The sequence below is a fragment of the Aotus nancymaae genome, unplaced genomic scaffold, assembly GCF_030222135.1.
Source record: "Aotus nancymaae isolate 86718 unplaced genomic scaffold, 86718_ANA_hifiasm-v0.15.2.pri h1tg000018l, whole genome shotgun sequence".
Lineage (NCBI taxonomy): Eukaryota > Metazoa > Chordata > Mammalia > Primates > Aotidae > Aotus > Aotus nancymaae.
In genome coordinates this window covers 9,960,820-9,979,553 of record NW_026988430.1, presented here as the reverse complement: position 1 = coordinate 9,979,553, position 18,734 = coordinate 9,960,820, and the positions used below count along the sequence as shown (strand labels likewise).

At 49.1% G+C, this 18,734-nt stretch overlaps 1 protein-coding gene across 1 annotated transcript in view; it reads right to left on the bottom strand.

The window, feature by feature from the left end:
- Nucleotides 1-4,630: 4,630 nt before the first annotated feature.
- The window catches only part of LOC110569114 (uncharacterized), a 55,129-nt gene continuing 41,025 nt past the window's right edge, over nt 4,631-18,734 (bottom strand). The window contains exons 16-18 of the mRNA XM_064378052.1: nt 5,460-7,064; nt 4,952-5,057; nt 4,631-4,830 (exon numbers count right to left, since the gene is read on the bottom strand). Of these exons, the coding sequence (XP_064234122.1) occupies nt 5,946-7,064 (1,119 nt within the window). The 3' untranslated portion in view covers nt 4,631-4,830; nt 4,952-5,057; nt 5,460-5,945. The remainder of the gene's footprint in view (nt 4,831-4,951; nt 5,058-5,459; nt 7,065-18,734) is intronic.

The window sequence follows — 18,734 nt, the reverse complement described above, 5'->3', positions numbered from 1 at the left end:
GCAGATGCTCTGTATGGCTATAAATATTTCATAATCATAGATTGAGGTCAACTTGGAATGTGACTATTTTCAGACTATAAGCATTATCTTTATAGCTGCCTTACAAGTGCCTAGCTATTCACTTCAAGATGGAGTCACTCTGGTCATGCTTTATTAAACCAGAGGCCTGGTAAGCAGGGATTCCTCTAACATTCTCATGATCCATCAGTCCCCATTCTGTCCAGATTGGTCACACAGTTCCTCACTATACTTACTTTCTTACAACAACCCCCATTTCCTCACCAAAGCCTTATTTGCCCATAAAACCCAAATTCGAGTTGAGCTCAAGTGTCCTCTTACTTCATTCAACATTCAGACTTCTGATCTTTTCAAAGAAAACTTAACACTATTGTGATTACTTGCTTCACTTCAAATTCATTACTAAAAGGTTCATATCAACATATCAGGAAACACTACCATTTTTCTCTGCTTATCATCCTTTCCCACTCTCAGACCTGGCTTTCCAAAACTTTCCAATATTATCTTTTCAGATAATGATAGTTGTGTGAAAATAAGGAATTAAAAAATCTAAGCTGGGATTAGATTAAAGTGCTGGGATTACAGATGTGAGTCACTGTGCCTGCTCTAATCACCTTCTTCTTTTTTTTGAGACAGAGTCTCACTCTGTCCTCAGGCTGGAGTGCAGTGGCACAATCTTGGCTCACTGCAACCTCCGCCTTCTGGTTTCGAGTGATTCTCCTGCCTCAGCCTTGAGAGTAGCTGGGATTACAGGTGCCTGCCACCATGCCCAGCTAATTTTTGTAGTTTTAGTAGAGATAGTCTGGTCTCAAACTCCTGACCATGTGATCCACTTGTCTCTGCCTCCCAAAGTGCTAGGATTACAGGCATAAGCCACCACGCCTGGCCCTTAATCACGTTCTTTAAACTGTATATACTTTTACTGATTTTTTTAATCTGCTTATTTTACCAGTTACCAAGAGAGGTATGTTATCATATTATGATTCAGGATTTATTTATTTTAAATTTTGACAGTTTCTGCTTTATATATTTTGAAATTAAGTTATTAGGTGCATTTTAAATTTACAGTTGTTAAGATTATCTAGTGGATTAATGCTTATATGACTATATTGTTCTTCGTTTCTAGTAATGCCCTTGGCTTAAAATGTCTTTTGTGTGATATTAATATAACAACATTAACTTTCTTTGATTAGGGTTTGTGTGATATATCTTTTCTCCATACTTTCACTTTCTACTTTTTGTGCCCTGAAATTGAAAGTGCATCTTTTGTAAACAAAGTAAGTTTTAGAAAATTCAGTCTGACAGTCTTTGATCTTCACTTATTTAACTGTTTATGTTTAATGTAATTACAAACATGTTTGGGTTTAAGTCTACCTTCTTGCTATTTGTTTTCTATTTGTCCCACCTTATCTATCTTTCTCTTTCCTTATTTTCCTCCTTTTGGAAATTCTCCAAATGTTTGTCATTAAAGGACTGTTTGGATACACTCTAGAACAACCAAACAATATAGTAATATGCTACTGTAAAAGGAAATGAGAAATATCTCTGTGATCCTTAGGATTTATTTTTATGTGGGAAAAACAAGGTGGATGGATGTGTGAATAGTATGCTACAGTATAAGAGAGAATGGAAGGATAAAAATATACATGTACACATTTGTTTATGCTAAAAAATGGAAGAATAAGCCACAAAATTTAAAAGTGGTTAGCTATGAGGGGGTAAGCTAGGTAGAAGGCATAGGAATAGAAGTTGGATTCTCTAATGTACTTTGTTTTGTAGATTCTACTTTGATAGCATAAAAAACTTAACCTAATTATAAAACCAAAATATATTAAAGAAAAAGCAATCCATAAACCTTGAAAGTACAAAGAAACAAAGGACCTTGTGTGTATTCGTTCCTTGTGGCCACTGTGCAAAGCACCATAGACTTGGCGTCTTGGAACACTTTCTCACAGTTTAGGAGGCAAGAAATCTAAAGAATAAGTTTCACTGGGCCAAAATCAAAAGGTTGTGAGGGCCATGCTCCCTCCAAAGGCTGTAGGGTAAAGTGTGTTCCTTGCCTCTTTCAGTTTCCAATTGCTGGCATTTCTTGGTTTATGACCGCGTCATTCCAATCTGTGCCTCTGTGGTCACATTATCATCTCCTCTGTTAAATGTTCTTCTGCCTCTCTCTTATAAGGCATTTGTAATTTCATACAGGGCTCCCCAGAGAAACCAGGATAATATCCCCATCTCAAGATCCCTAATTATTCACACCTAAAATCCATTCTGACATAATAAAGTAACATTCACAATTTCCAAGGACTAAGACCTGGATATCTTTGGGGGCCACCATACGGTCTGCAGCACCGTGGAGTTGGTGTTACAGCACCAGAGAAAATTACTCCAAGTTACTTTAAGACTCATTGACTTGACTGTGCATCCCTAGTAGGGTATACTCTAGGACATAAATAAGTTTTTTAAAATCTTAAACTTTTCAGTCATAATGGTGGTGGTACTGTTATAATTGCTCTGAAATTTTTAAAAATATGTGTATTGTTTGATGAAGTAAATGAGTAATTATTTTGGCATAATTGATAATTTGGGTTTCCAACACTGGAGAATAGAGATACAGATGTAAGACTGATGAGGGTTAGTAAACATCCTGTTGTCTGAATTTGAATTGAGAGTATCAGTTCGAACTGCAGCTCTATATGGGAGAGGCCTACACATGTCACTATTCAATGGTGATGAGCACTACTTGCACCTAGATTGTGGTTTGTAAATACCAGCGCCGACCAAAAGGGAACCAGGGCCCCCTGAAGAAATGATTAAATCTAGGTCTGGGGCAAGAAGTGTGCCAGTTGAACCTGGTATATCTTATTATTTCAGAAAACGAAGAAGTATTGACAAATAGGGTTATGTTAAAGGCCTCACGAATCAACCTAAAAAGGCTTCCACAGGTCAAAGATGGAACAATTTGAGCATCAATAGGAATAATAACTACAAGGATTTGAAACACAAGTCACATGAATTTGTTATGTAACACTTAAGAAGCAAGTAAATAAACAACTAAACAAACAAAACCTCATTGGTCAGTTTGCATATCCTAGGGCACAAATTATTATTTTGAAAGATGTTAAAGGAATAAAGCAAGCATTTATTACTTTCCTATATAAACTATTACCCATGGTAGACAACTAGCAGATGAGAGGAAGTTTCTCTTTGTAGGAATAATCCAATTTATAAATGAATAAGGAATCACAGGTTTAAAATGTTGCTATTTTGCAACGCTTAATGAACTAATGGATCTAAGTAATAATCTTTTGTTTGTTTGCAGTGGTGGGGATTTAGAAACCTTGGCTCAGCAAGCCCTCCAGCGTGACCGTGTGGCCTCCTCCATCTGGTACTCCATCGGCAGTGATGGGGATTTAGAAAGCTTGTCTCACCAAGGCCTCCAGCATGACCACGTGGCTTCCTCCATCGGGAGCTCCATCGGCAGTGGTGGAGATTTACAAACCTTGGTTCAGCAAGCCCTCCTGCGTGACCTTGTGGCTTCCTCCATTGGGAGCTCCATCGGCAGTGATGGGGATTTAGAAACCTTGTCTCACCAAGCCCTCCAGTGTGACAGTGTGGCCTCCTCCATCGGGAGCTCCATCGGCAGTGGTGGAGATTTACAAACCTTGGCTCAGCAAGCCCTCCAGCGTGACCTTGTGGCCGCAGCCTCCACAGGTGGAGACTGTGGCAAACGAGCACACTGGCCAAGTCTAAGGGCAGCCACCATGCACCTCTAGCTGATTTCTGTCGTTTTTAATCACATCTGTGTCGAGGTCTTTCACATACCATGCAATTCACACACTTAAAGCATACAGTTCAGAGTTTTTTAGTACATTTTAGAACACTCACAGAGTTGGGAACGATCACCAAACACATCCTCCCCCCCTCCCCTCCCCTCCCCTCCCTTCCCTTCCCTTTTCTTTTCTTTCCAGGGTGTCACTCTGTAACCCAGGCTGGAGTGCAGTACTGCCATCTCAGCTCACTGCAACCTCTGCCTCCCAGGCTGAAGCCATCCTCCCACCTCGGCCTCCTGAGTAGCTGAGATTACAGGTGGGTGCCACCACAGCCAGCTAATTTCTATATTTTAGCTGGCTATGGTGGCAACATGACGGGGGTTTGCCATGTTGCCAGGATAGTCTCAACCTTTTGAGCTCAAGCAATCCACCAGCCTCGACCTCCCAAAGTGCTGGGATTACAGGTCTGAGCAACTACTGTGCCTGGCCAGATCAGGCACTTTCTAGACCTTCCTAAAAGCTGTGTATTGGATTTTGCTTTCCTCTACTGTTAGGTGAGGTCCATACAGCTAATATATATACTGAGCCTATACTAATATAGACTCTAGTTTAGCTATATTTTTTTCTTGCCCTCTTCTACGTCCTCCTCCACATCCTTTCATTATCCCAGCTTTTCTTTCAACTAAGGCAGCTGCTAGTAAATCTGCCTTTTCCTTTGCCTCACGCCTTGCCCTTCTCTTAGCCCCGGTCCTGTGCAGGGAGGGCGCAAAGCAGCAGAGTGTCTGCAGCCCACCTGCCACCTTTCCAACGCTACTACAAGATTTGCAAGAAGGAAGAAATGGTCATTTATGAGGAACCATCTTTATTAACAAAGATAAAATAGGGCAGCGGAGAAGTGCTCCAGGCTCCGATGTTGCTCCAACATGGGCGTCTCACCCGACTCTCCCCTGCAGCCATTGGCATCCACTGTCATGTTTCAATGTTCCTGGACCTCAGGGCCTTCGTCCTCTCCAATCTAAATGCAGCGACATTTGACGTGCACCTGTTTTGCAAAATGCAATATGTTCTTATTGACTCTGGTTACCCTGCTATGCACAAGAGCCAAAATTAACTTCCTCTAGGGCAGGATAGGTGTAAAATTAACTTCCTCTAAGGCGTCTCACCTGATTCCTCCCTGCAGCCATTGGCATCCACTGTCAGGTTTCAATGTTCCTGGACCTCAGGGCCTTCGTCCTCTCCAATCTAAATGCAGCGACATTTAACGTGCACCTGTTTTGCAAAATGCAATACGTTCTTATTGACTCTGGTCACCCTGCTGTGCACAAGAGCCAAAACCTCTTCCTCCTGTCTAGACTTTGGTCCTTTGACCGACACCCCCCATTCCCTCCCTCTGCCACTCTCTGGCCCCGGGTCACCATCCATCTACTGGCTACTTCAGTGGGGTCAACTTGTTTAGATCAACACTTCCAGGGCATCACGTGGAATTGGTCTCTCTGAGGTGGTGGAGATGCTGAGTGGTGGGTTTTCCTCATTCCACGGTGCACACATCTATCTAATCCTCACACTGCACCCCATGAATGTACAAGCATGATTTGCCAATTAAAACAATACTAATAAAGACAGAATAAATATAGTAAAATGCAAGAAGTGCGGCTTTACCGCCCCACCTACCTGATTTTATCAGCCGCCCAACTATGTTGAGCAGCTTTTTCTCTTGGGTGGGCACAGGCAGAAGCATCTCATTAGTATTGAAATGCATCTCCTGGCAGCCCTGAGGCAGCCCCGGCTTCTTGTTGGCTGGGCCAACACAGCCTCGGGCTGCCTAGCTTGGAGGACGCTGGCTTCTGGTGATGATTGTTGAGCCAGGGTTCTCTGGGTGGTGCTCTGGGTGGAGGAGGCGGCCATGAGGTCATGCTGGAGGGCTTGTTGAGCCAAAGTTTCTAAATCTTCACTGCCCTTGGAACACTTGATGGAGGCTGCAGCCACGAGGTCACGCTGGAGGGCTTGCTGAGCCAAGGTTTGTAAATCTCCACCACTGCCGATGGGGCTCCCAATGGAGGAGGCCACGCGGTCACACTGGAGGGCTTGCTGAGCCAAGGTTTGTAATTCTCCACCACTGCCGATGGGGCTCCCAATGGAGGAGGCCACAGGGTCACACTAGAGGGCTTGCTGAGCCAAGGTTTGTAAATCTCCACCACTGCCGATGGGGCTCCCAATGGAGGAGGCCATGGGGTCACGCTGGAGGGCTTGCTGAGCCAAGGTTTGCAAATCTCCACCACTGCCGATGGGGCTCCCAATGGAGGAGGCCACGGGGTCACACTGGAGGGCTTGCTGAGCCAAGGTTTGTAAATCTCCACAATTGCTGATGGAGCGCTCGATGGTCGGGGAGGCCATGGGGGCATGCTGGGGGTCTGGATTAAAACTCTCTGACTTCCTCTGAAGGCCGACAGGTGAACTGGACACTTGAGTGGATGGAGAACAGGTGGGATCCCCAGGAGCAAGAGACTGTAGTGTGTTAGTGGATTGCTTTTTTTTCCTATCTAAAATAAGGTAGGTGGCCATGGGATAATTGAATAAGTTTTCTTCAATTGCCTTCGAGACGCTCTCAGCCTGGAATCCCATGGCCACCAAGAGCTGGATTGTTTCAGGGTTCGGGTGGTTCGGGATTTGCTCTTCGTAAGTTGTCAGAGGCAACTCCTGGCCGTCATTTACCCACGGGTCCCTCATTATTTCCTCGACTGTGGGCCGCTCCCTGGGGTCTGGTGTCAACAGCTTTTTCATTAGCCTTTTAAGGCCTTCTGAAAAGGAGGATGGGCACGTGTACTTTCCAGATTTAATTTTTTCTTGGAGGCCCATAGGACTCACTGAGAGGAAGGGCAGAGACTTGGACACCATCTGGTACAAAGTGACGCCTAGGCTCCAAACATCCATGGCGGGGCATTGGTAGCCGTGGCCCAGGATGACTTCTGGGGCCATGTAGAGGTAGGTGCCACAACGTGTTGTCAGCTTCTGCCCCTCATCGTAAGTTATTGCTGAGCCAAAGTCTGCAATTTTTACATTTCCTTCACCGTCCAACAGGATGTTTGCCGGCTTCAGGTCTCTATGTGCTATGCGTTTTCTATGGCAGTACTGCATCGCCGACAGCATCTGCTGGAACATAGCCCTGGCCTCCTTCTCTGTGACGAGCTTGCGGGACAGCCACTTGTGCAGGTTTCCTCCTGACGCGTACTCCATTATGAAATGGCACACATCTGTGGTGTCGATAACTTCATATAACTGTATTATATTGGGGTTGTGCACACACTTCAAAATTCTCATCTCTCTCTGGCTAATCATGACGCAGGAGCCAGTTTTCCGGATGATTTTCACGGCCACCTGCGTCCCAGTCAGCAAGTGCTGGGCCAGCTTGACCTGACCGAAGGCACCACGGCCAATGACGCCCAGCATTTTATAATTTGGTAACCCCTGGTCAGGTGGGGCGCAGGCCAATCCCTGCCCCATGGTGCCTGGGATCTCTCTACACTAACTATACGACTACTCTAACTATACTATGCTAACAATACAATAAAATACTAAGCAACAATACTAAGCAACACTACTGACTATACTAACTACGTTAACAATGCTAACTAGAAAAACACACCAACACCCCTCACACAGAAACCCACCCCCACCCCAAACACCCCCCACACCCAACACCCTCACACAGAAACACAGATACAACACGCGCGCACGCACACACACACACACACACCCCCCACACAACTCGCAATCGCTAAACTGGTCTTAGTCCACAGGTCACCAAAGAAGCTTCCAGGGATATATCAGACCAAAAACCATGACCCAGCCAGGGCCTTATATAGGCACTGTCTGTGATTCCATCACAAAGGCTTTTCATGACATCAGAGCAAAGCAGGGGCCAATCACAACTGGGGATCATTCAGAGTTCTGAACATGAGCCAGTCATGGCTGGGGGTCATTCACAGAGGTTTTCTCACTTTTGGTCCCCAAAACATCTTCCTCTTTTAAAAAGAAAAGTGCTTTTGTCTAGATGGGTTATAGAGATTGATACTTAGTTTCCTAGCTATTTAAACTGGTACACTTCAACAGCATTTTCATTTGTAGTTTCTTTTTCTATAATTTTTTTTTGTTATACTGTTAAGTTCTGGGGTACATGTGTAGATTGTGCAGATTTGTTACATAGGTTTACACATGCCATGGTGGTTTTCAATCATTTGTAATTTCAAAATCTGAAATAGCTTTTGGATTCTGAAGATCTCCTAATGTCCACATGTAAAATATTCAATTCCTTTTCTTTCATCGCTGAACGGTTGGTCTCAACCATTGAAAAGGGAGAGAATATTTTCCTTTCCTTGTAGGGTTTTTCCTTCCTCATGTGGTTGAGATTATGTAATGGATACAGAGGAAACAGACATACCCTACCCTCCACGAGCCCATAACCTCATCAGGAAGCCCCTCCAGCCATAAAGCTCCTTCAGCATGAGGAGCACCAGGTGAAGCGGGGGCCAGAGAAGAGTGGCCTGGGCCGCAGGTCAGCACTGGTGAGGGAGGAAGTGGGACTTTTTGGAGGCCAGTGTGCTGAGCCCTGCAATGTGAGGAGGGGTCGCCTAAGTGAGTAAAGACAAGGGCAGGAGGGTAGCCTCTGCAAAGGCCCAGGATGACCGAGGGTGGCTCTCTGGAGGGATGCACTAGTCTGAACGAGTGACTGGGGCCAGGTTGGGAGCGCTCGAGTCCCAGGACAGAGGCTGAGCCTGTATTCCAGGGCCGGGGCTGTGGAATAGTTCTGAGCCCCTTGCTGGGCCACAGCCCTCAGACCCTGAGTCTGCTCCTGACCTGGGAGTGGGCTCAAATGAACTTCGCCTCCTCACCAGTCTCGCTGCCTCCAGCCTCCCCCACCCACGCCCCTCCTTTCAGGCTCCCAGAGGGATCCAAGGAAAAGCCACCTCTGGCCTCCACCACCCACCTGCTGGCCCTGAGACCTTCAAAGAGAAGCCCTCCTCCTTGTCCACCAGGGCTCACCTGGGCAGCCTGTTCTCCCCACGGCCCTGCCTTACAGACCACCCTGTGTGCCCGTGCCCGTGTGGGTCAGGCCATCATGTTTCCTACACACAGTCCCCACTGCCTGGAATCCCCCCCCTTACTCTCCTGCACTGGGTGCCCTCCTGTCCCTTCAGTCCCAGCTGAGATATCTGTCACTCTGGGGAGCGTCCCTGAGTCCCGGACACAGAGGAGCCTCTTCTGCCCTGGATCCCAGGACTGCTTCTGCTTTCCTTCTGCCACAGTGCAGAAACCTCTACCCACCCCCCCACACACACAAGCACGCACATACTCACACCTCACATACACTTGCCACCATCTGGGGACATGGATTTCTGCCTGCTGGACTGCCTCTCTCCCACCCGAGCCTCTCTCGGACCCCAGGCAGAGGTGCTGCTATTATTAATAGTAGGGGCCCCGTAGGTGCACTGGAGGTGGGGAAGGGAAGGGCTCCCCAGGAATAGCCCTGCAAGGATGATAGCCACCCCACAGAGGGCATGGCCACCAGGAAATGTAGGTCTTTCTACATTTAGGTGGAGGCAGCAGGCACAGGCTGGAAGGAGAAAGTGGGGCTGGATTCCCAGGGTTCCTAAATGCCAGGATGAGGTGCTTCTATTGCCTCCTGGGGAGCAAGCTTTGGAAAAGACTGAGGCTCATGAGGGCAGCACTGGGGAGGCTGGTCTGGAGGGAGATGACCCCTGAAGGGGCACACCTGTGCCTGCCCCTGTTGGCTCAGCCCTCACTGGCACCAGGAATCCCTTGGTCAGGAATGGGGGGCATAATGACCTTCTGCCTGAACACCCTGACATGTTCCCCCCAGGATTCTGCACTTTTTCTTTTTTTTTTTGAGACAGAGTCTCACTCTGTCACCCAGGCTGGAGTACAATGGCGTGATCTCAGCTCACTGCAAACTCCGCCGCCTTGGTTCAAGCGATTCTCCTGCCTCAGGTTCCTGAGTATGTGGGATTACAGGCATGCACCACCATGCCCAGCTCATTTTTTGTATTTTTAGTGGAGATGGGGTTTTCCCATGTTGGCCAGGCTGGTCTTGAACCCCTGGGCTCAAGTGATCCTCCCACCTTGGCTTCCCAAAGTGCTGGGATTCCAGGTGGGAGCCACCACTCTTGGCCTGCTCCTGCTCTTCCATCTGTGCATTGGAGTCGCCTCTCCCTGTGGGCAGCTGCTGCACCCTGAGTACCTGGCACAACTGTGGCCCTGAGGAAGTGCTCAAACATGCGACTCCCCAGGGGCCTCAGATCTGGGTGGCTCCCTTGTGTGACACGAGGCAGGAAGCAGAGCTCTGGGGGTCATGTGCTGCCCTAGGGGATGAAGGCTGTCCTTGTTTTCTTGTGAGCCAGGCTTGGCCACTCTTTCGGGGACCCACCCCCACTGCCTAGCCTTGCCGGCAGCGGCCTTCCTGTCCCTGCCCGGAGTGGCGTCTGCCACATGCTCTGAAGCTGGCCCTTTGCTATGAGGTCCTGAAGGGCAGGATGTGTGTGAGAGTTGCCCACCACTGGGGCCTGGCATGGTGGGGAGGCATCTAAGCGGGACTGCTGCCAACCCCCTCCTGGGTCTGGAATGGAGGAGTCGGCAACTCACTCCACCTTGGGGGCCTGATGGGAGGCCTCAAAGAGGCCTTTGCCATTCCACTGGGCTCAGGAGCACCAGGGGCTTATCGGCCTCCACAGAGCTCATCCTGGTAGAGGACGTGAGGGTGAGCCTGGAAGAGGTGACCATCTACGACTGTCTTCGCTTCCAGATACAGCCCTTGCCCTGCCGGCTGCCTGGGTAAGACCCACCGGGGGACCCCCTCGCCCTCCAACACACAGCCCAGCTCTCCCTGAATCTGCCTCCTGCAGGTGGAGCTCCGCCTCAGGAAAGACTCAGGAGACTTCTTCCTCTACACCAGTGCTGCAGACGACGTCAAGATGGCCTACCAGGAGGCCAGGGCCATCACCTTGGTAAGTTTGGTCCATTGGTCCCCAGGGTAATTTTCATTCTTCATCTGGACCATCGTGAGTTTCATAGATTTTTGTTTTAAAAGCTGTACTTAATCTCATCAGCTATAACTAGCAAAGCGGTTAGAATCTGATTTATTCTGCAAGTTTATCATTTTCATGCTACCTTTGTGATTTTTGTTTGTTTTTTTGAGACAGAGCCCCCCTCTGTTGCCTGGGCTGGAGTGCAGTGGCAGGATCATAGCTTACTGCTGCCTCCACCACCTGGGCTTAAGCGATCTTCCCAACTCAGCTTCTAAAGTAGCTGTGACTACATGTGCACACCACCACACCTGGCTAATTTTTGTATTTTTTGTAGAGACGAGGTGTCACCATGTTGCCCAGGCTGGTCTCAAATTCCTGGGCTCAAGAGGTCTGTTGGCCTTGGCCTCCCAAAGTGCTGGCATTACAGGCCTGACCCTCCACACCCAGGCTACGTCATTTGTGATTTTCATTCTATGTCCACAAACTACCCACACTGTCACCTAATGGCTTGCTTTCAATCTTTCCATTAAGATTATAATGTTGTTACATAGGCAGCACTCTAATAACCTTAAAGGGAATGGCTTTGAAAAGAAGTTGCATCTTTCTCTGTTTCCCCAGGTTGATTTCTTGACCCTCTCCCTATTCTTGCAAGTGTTAACCTAACTGTACTCATGGCATGGAAGAATTTAGTGTTCTGCTGTTTTCCATTGTCTTATTCTCACTTTTTCTGTTTCTCCATGTTGTTACGGAGGCCGGCTGATTATTTTTGTGCCGTCATTTGTACTTTAGCCATTTTCTCTAAATAGAGTATTTGGATGGTCTTAAGCTTTCTGTTCTTTCAAAAATATAGGATAGTGTAGAATAAAAAGTAAAAACAAACACTATGAGACATGTCTGCATGTCTGCACGATGGGTTATGATGCAATCATGAATACAGAACTTACTTTAAGAGGGAGCTACTGAGATTATAATAAACTCTCCCTAGGTCATCAACCCAAGGCAGCCCAAAGCTCATTGGTTTGATACAACAACAGTGACATCCACCCCAGCATGTCATTAAATTACAGCTGTGCTGTGGCCTTTGAGTGGCTCTGAGCCCAAGACCTGCTTTCCTCCATTAAAAGGGGAGTTTCCACGTGATTGAGGAGCATTGCAGTCAAGCCAGCTTCAGAGACTTTCCCCGGACCCAGCGAGGCCTGGGTCGATTTGGCATTTGGCGTGTGGTGGGGACTCAGACGGTGCAGCCCTGTGGACAGGCTAGAGGAGCGCTGACGGTGAGTCTCCTGCCATCCTGATGCCCAGGTTTGCTCTCAGCTTTGCCTGGTTCATGGAGGTAGCCCTCACAGGCTACGGACAGTCGGGTGGTGACTGGGAACAGGGCATTGAGGGGACGGAGAGGAGTGCTGGCCTGGGTCCCCATGGTGACAGGAAGAAAGGGAGGGGAACAGAAGGTGCAGGTTTAGGGGGTGAGAAGTATCATGAGTTCAGCTCAGGGTGTGCCAAGCTGAGGAATCTAGAACACTTGAGGTGCAGGAAAGAGGCAGTTGGAGACCACGAGGGTGATGGCAGAGCTTAAGCTTCCCTCCTCCGAGGGGCTCTCCCTGGACACATGCTGTGCTGGACACTGTCCTACTTCCCCCGGCCCCACAGCCTCCCACCTGCACCTGGTCACACCAAGGCTGGCCTGTGTGACTCTGGCAGCAGCCAGCCCTTCCAGTGTCTATCAGTCAGCAAAGCTGACAAGGACCCTGCCCGGGGGCCTTGGCAACAGATGAAGGTTTCCTCACAGCTCTGCAGCCTGGAATTCGGAGGTGGGCAGGGTGGTTTCTCCAGCAGCCTCGTTCCCTCCTTGGCTTGCAGAGGCCCCCTTTCCGGAGCCCCAGCATGGTCTTCCCTCTGTGTGTCTGTGACCTAATGCCCTCTTCCTGAGAGGACAGCAGTCAGATTGGATTAGGGCCGCCGCAATGAGCTCATGTCCCCTTAATCACCTCTGTGAAGACCCTGTCTCCTCAGCCTGTTCTCAGGTAGTGGGGGTTAGGGCTTCAGCCTATGAATTTCGGGGCACACAACCCAGCCCAGAGCGGTTGGATTCAGGCAGTGGGAAGCGCCCCCAGAGGCTGGGGGAGGCTGGGGTGCTCACTCCACAGCTGCCTCCCAGCTGGGCTACAGGTTTGTCCCTGTGTTTCTTGACCTACAGCAGAAGCTGCTGTGAGGCAGCCTCTCCTATGCTCCCACTCTCACTGGGCTCTGGGGACACTGCCTGTCCCCTGTCCCTCAGGTGCGGGGACTGCCTCCTCCCACTGTGCCAGGCCAGGCACTGCCCACCGCTCTATGATTTCTGAAACTCCAGTCAGCACTCCCTCGCAGGGCCGGCTGCTCCCGGTCAAGGCTCTCCAGCTTGCTTTCTATCCCCCTTCTCAGAGCTGATTTCTATAAGCACATAATTACCATGGAAGGTCCACCACAAACCTGTGCTTCCAAGTTGGCGGGTGCCCACCCGGAAACCCCAGAGGAGACCCATCCAGGTAGGCTGTAGTTTCCAAAGACTGAGAGGTGAGGTCAACGTTTCCTCCTTCGAATCTGGCAGGCCTTCCTAATATCCCTGACCCGCAGAACACAGAGGGAATGATGACAACGAGGGACCTCCAGGCTTGGGCATCTGCAGGCAATACAAGCAAACCCCCGCCTCAACCTCAGACCCTAAACCAAAATGGATCACGGGCTTAAATGGAAAATGTCAATCCACAAAACCTTTAGAAGAATACATGGGGAAAAAACCCAGAACTAACGTGAGACAAAGAATTCTTAGCTTGACCTCAAACCCAAAATCCACACAAAAAGCCAGTAAGTTGGACCTCAGCAAAACCGTAAAATGTTTGCTCTGTGGGAGATGCTGTCAAGAGGACACAGACATGCTACTAACTGGGGAGGATGTTACAAGTCCCACATCTGACAAAGAAGTGGTATCTAGAATATAAAAAGTGTTCCAAATTCAACAAACACCAAATGATCCAATTAGAAAATGGGCAAAAGACACAGACACTTTATAAGATACACAGATGGCAAATAAGCAGATGAAAAGGTTCAACCATGTTGCCTGTGTAAGACACGCAGAAAATGCAAGCTGAGATGCCACTGCATTCCTACCGCAATGACTAAAACAAGGAATGGTGGTGACACCAGAAGCTGGCGAGGACAGAGAAACGAGATCACTCAGACACTGCTGGTGGGAAGATAAAATGGCACAGCCACTGTGGCAAACAGTTTGGCAGTTTCTTACAAAACTAAACATGCGATTACTGTATGACCCAGTAACTGTACTCAAATGCACTTAAAATACAAATGGAGGCAAATCCGATTCATGGAACACTACTCAGCAATCAAAAAGAATGAATTATTGATACACACGACGGCTTGGAGAGAAGCCAAGGACATTTATGCAGAGTGAAGAAAACCAGTCCCAAAAGGTTACATGCTGCATGATTCCACGGAGACAGCATTCTTGAAATGACAAAATTACAGAAACGGGGCTGTGTAGGAAGTGAATGCAGCTGTCAAGGGCAACATGAGGGGTTCCCGTGGTGCTGAGACTGTTCTGCATCCCCATGGTGGTGGTGGACACGATAAAACCGCATAATCCTGAATATACCCACAAACCAGCACAAATAAACTGGGCAATGTGGATAAGATGGGGGATGGTATCAGTGTCAGTAACACTCTCAGCTGCCATATTAGACTGTGGTTTCGTACAGTGTTACCACTAGGTAACACTGGGTACGGGGACATGGGTCTCTCTGTATTAGTTCTTATGACTACATGTGAATCTACAATGGTCTCTACAGAAGGTTATTTTTTTTTAAAGTTATTGAGAGTTTGGGTTTTTTACAAAAGAGGCAATATAGCTCCCATCTGATGCTTGCGTCCCCTCCCTCTTTCTCGCTCTTTCTCTGGGTACACTCACTCTTTGAACCAGCCACTATGCTGTGAGGAAGCCCAGGCCACACAGGGAAACCTGGGAGTGAGTACCACCCCATAGTCTCAGCTAGGCACCAAGAGGATGCCCGCGTCGACCGAGACACGTTAGTGACAGAGCCTTCAGATGATGCCAGCCCAGCCATCCAGGCACCCCGAGTCTCCGAGTCTTCTTCCAGCTGGTGCGCAGACATTGTGGAGCAGAGGCAAGCCATCCTGACCTGAGAGACAAGGAAAGGTAAGGCATGAAGCCCGCTGTCCTAAGCCACTAAAGTTTGGCAAGCTTTGTACCCTGAGGTGCCCATTTCCTTCCTCCTCAAATGGGGGCTCAATGTGACTTCCTTCCTGAGCACCTCTGAGCCAGGCCCTTGTCACTGCAGCATTTCCTGGGCTGCTGGCCCTGCACGTCTAGCTGTCACTCAGCCCCATCTCCTGGAGAACAGGCCACAGGGAGGGCTGCGTGAGCAGCCTGCCAAGTCTCCCTGCTTCCTTCCCAATGAGAAGACCACACGTTTCTCATCCCCTTTGCAAATGTAAAGGTAAATCTTTCAGTGAATGAATAATGAATATCCCTGGTGTGTGTGTGTGTGTGTGTGTGTGTGTGTGTGTGTGTGTGTGTGTGTGTGTGTGTGTGTGTGTGTGGTGGGGAACAGGTTGGAGAGCTCATCTCAGGAAGAGCCAGAAAGAAGCAGCCATAGGGGCCCTATTCCTTGTCTCTCAGGCCACACAGGCTTGTTCCAAGTTATGGGGAGCAGGAGAGAATTTCCTCTCAGTGCTGGAGGCTGGAGGTCAGAGCAAGGCGGTTTCTCCTGAGGCCTCTCTCCTTGGCTTACATGTGACAGTGTTCTCCCTGTGTCTTCACACGGCATATTAGTCAGGGGTCTCCAGAGAAACAGAGCCAATAGGAGATACATATATATGTATATGTATGCATATACATAATTTTTTATTTTTTTTGAGATGGAGTCAAATGCTATTGCCCAGGCTGGAGTGCAGTGGCACGATCTCAGCTCACCGCAGCCTCCACCTCCCAGGTTCCAGTGATTCTCCTGCCTCAGCCTCCTGAGTAGATGGGATTACAGGCGCCCGCTACCACGCCCGGCTAATTTTTATATTTTTAGTACAGACAGGGTTTCACCATGTTGTCCAGGATGGTCTCGATCTCTTGACCTCGTGATCTGCCCGCCTCAGCCTCCCAAAGTGTTGGGATTACAGGTGTGAGCCGTCACGCCTGGCCATTTTTTTAAAAAATAAGGAATTGCATTATATGATTACAAAGACTGACAAGTCTCAAGATCTATAGTCAGCAAGAGACCCAGGAGAGCCAATAACTTAGTTTCAGTCTAAATGCCAGCAGGCTTGAGACCCAAGAAGAGTTCATGTTTCAGTTTGAGTCTGAAGGCAGGAAAATACCGACATCCCAGCCTGTGGGCACCAGGCAGGAATCCCTCTTATTCAGCCTTCTGTTCAATGCAGGCCTTTAGCTGGAAGAGGTCCACCCAGGCTGGGGAGGGCAGTCAGCTTCACTCAGCCCAATCCAAATGTTCATTTCATCCAGAAACACTCCACAGACATATCCATAGTAATATATGACCAGACATCCAGTAACCTTATGGCCTAGGCAAGTGGACACAAGATTAACATGGTGTTCCCTCTGTAGGTGGCCCAATTTCCTTTTCTTGTAAGGGCACCAGTCAGATTGCCTTGGGGTCCATTTCATCTTCATTCCTCTTTAAAGACCTTATTTCCAAATAAGGTCCCATCCGGAGGTACTGGGGTTACAATGTCAGCGGATGAATTCAGGGAGACACTTTTCAGTCCGTGACAGGCCCTATGAGGCGAAGGGCTCAGTTCACAACACCCAGGCCCAGATGCCCTCCCCAGAGTCGATGGGCATGTGGAGCTCCTCAGGTTGGCACTACCCGCCCCCCCAGGCAGGATGGCCTGTCTAACCAGGTGGCTGCCAAGAAACCGCTGAGGCACAAACAGTCACTCGGATGGACTCATCTCATGTGCTAAATCCAGCAGTTACCAAGAGCAAGAAGTGTTTGTCGGTGAGAAGCTAGTAAGGTCTTGACTCAGCAAGAACGTTTCCATGAATCAAATCTCCATGAACCTAACACCTATTTCCCGCCTTTTGCCACCAGTGGGATCTTGCTAACATGGAAGGCAACCAGGGAGGAGGAAAGGGCATCGTGAAAGACTGAGCCACTGTAGAACCTGCTGGCACCTGCAACGCTGGCTTTAAATGCCCTCTGGATGGGCCCGGTGAAGACCTGCTGACTGAGGCCAGGCAGCCCGTGACCTGCACTAGGAGATCAGCTGTTCTCTCTAAACCAGCCAAGTTTGGCTCTGGATGCTTGATTCTCATTCCTTCACTGCACCTATTCTGCTGAGGACAAGTTTCTCAAGGGCCTGCCAGTCTGGTCAACCTGACCCTCTGGGGTATTTCTCACCTACACCTGCTCCTGAGTCTAACCACTCTGGTGGAAGTGCCTGAGCTAATGCTCACAGTTGCAGGGAATCCAGGCCCAAGTGCAGGTCCTGCCCAGCACACAGGCTCCCCTGACAGCACTCCCACACCCCCGGGGACTGGCCTCTCCCCCACAGGACACAGTGCTGGTGGGGTGGGAATTCAGAAGCCTGTGCCCCATGGAAGTCCAAGGGTCCCTGGAGGCTCCATTCTACTTTCTCCTCCTCCACAGATGTCCCAGCACTGCCAAGGGGCAGGACAGGGTCTGAGCTCGGCCAATGAAACTCTCCTGAGACTTGACAGCTTGAGTGGTGGCATAGGGCTGTGGGCTCCTGGACAGCCTTGTTTACAGTTGTGAGCCTGCCCCTGGGGATACAGAGTAGGCACCCCAGCTGCGCCGGCTCCTAATCCACTTCTCCAGCTTCCTGCTGGTCCCCTGAACTCCAAAGAGTGGCTCAGTAAACTCTCCTTTCGCTGTAGCTGGCCTGGGAGATTTCTGCTGCCCTCCACCAAAGGCTCCATCAGACACGAGGCACCATCTGCACATCCTTCCCAGGACTCTTCTGCTGAGGACACTGTCTTCCTTCCATGGACCTGCAAATGCCTCCTCATCCCTCAAGACCCGTCTCAGCTCTACAGCTCTAAGAATCCTCTCCTGCTCCCCCAGCTGAAATGACTGCCCCCTTTCTTGAATAATCACACTTTATTTCAACTTACTCCATTAAGAAAAAGAAAACCCACCATCGATTGAATGCCACTGGGTCCGAAGGGCCCCCACACCTGCTAGGTTCTCTTCCCAACCCCAGGATGCTAAGGGTCAGAGTGGAGAAGTGATTTGCTATTGTGGCAGTCTGCTTCCAAACATGGCCACAACCTCATCTCCTGTCCCACACACTCTCCCAGAACTTTGCCACCCTTGATCGGTAGTAGAATTTAAGTCCCCCACCATGGGCCTGGGCAGCACTTTTTTTGACTGCCCTGGTGAAGATAATGCCACAGAAGTGATGCTGTGTGTCTTCTGAGGTCTGGTCATAAATACTGACCATTTCAACTTGGCTCTCTTTCCCTTGGATTGCTTGCCCTTGGACCCAGCCACCATGTTGTGAGGAAGCCCAGGCCACATGGGGAGTCCCCTGCAGGTGTTTTGCCTGCCAGCCCTGGTAAGCTTTCAGCTGTCAGCCAGTAGCATCTGCAAGGTGAGGAAGGGAGTGAGTGAGTGGGTGGGTGCGTGGGCAGGTGAGGCTTCCTAGGAATCCAGCCCCAATTCTTCAAAGCCCATCTGACATTGAGTAGAGCAGGCTCTTCCCAAGTTGCAGTTCTATGGGATTTTAAACCGCTAAATTTTGGGGTGATGTGTTACACCATCATAACATCTGTGACAGTCACATACAGTCAGAAAGTATTCATTAGTGTGGAGAAGACACGAGATAGTGTACCTCAGTGGAAGTGATCACCCGGGTT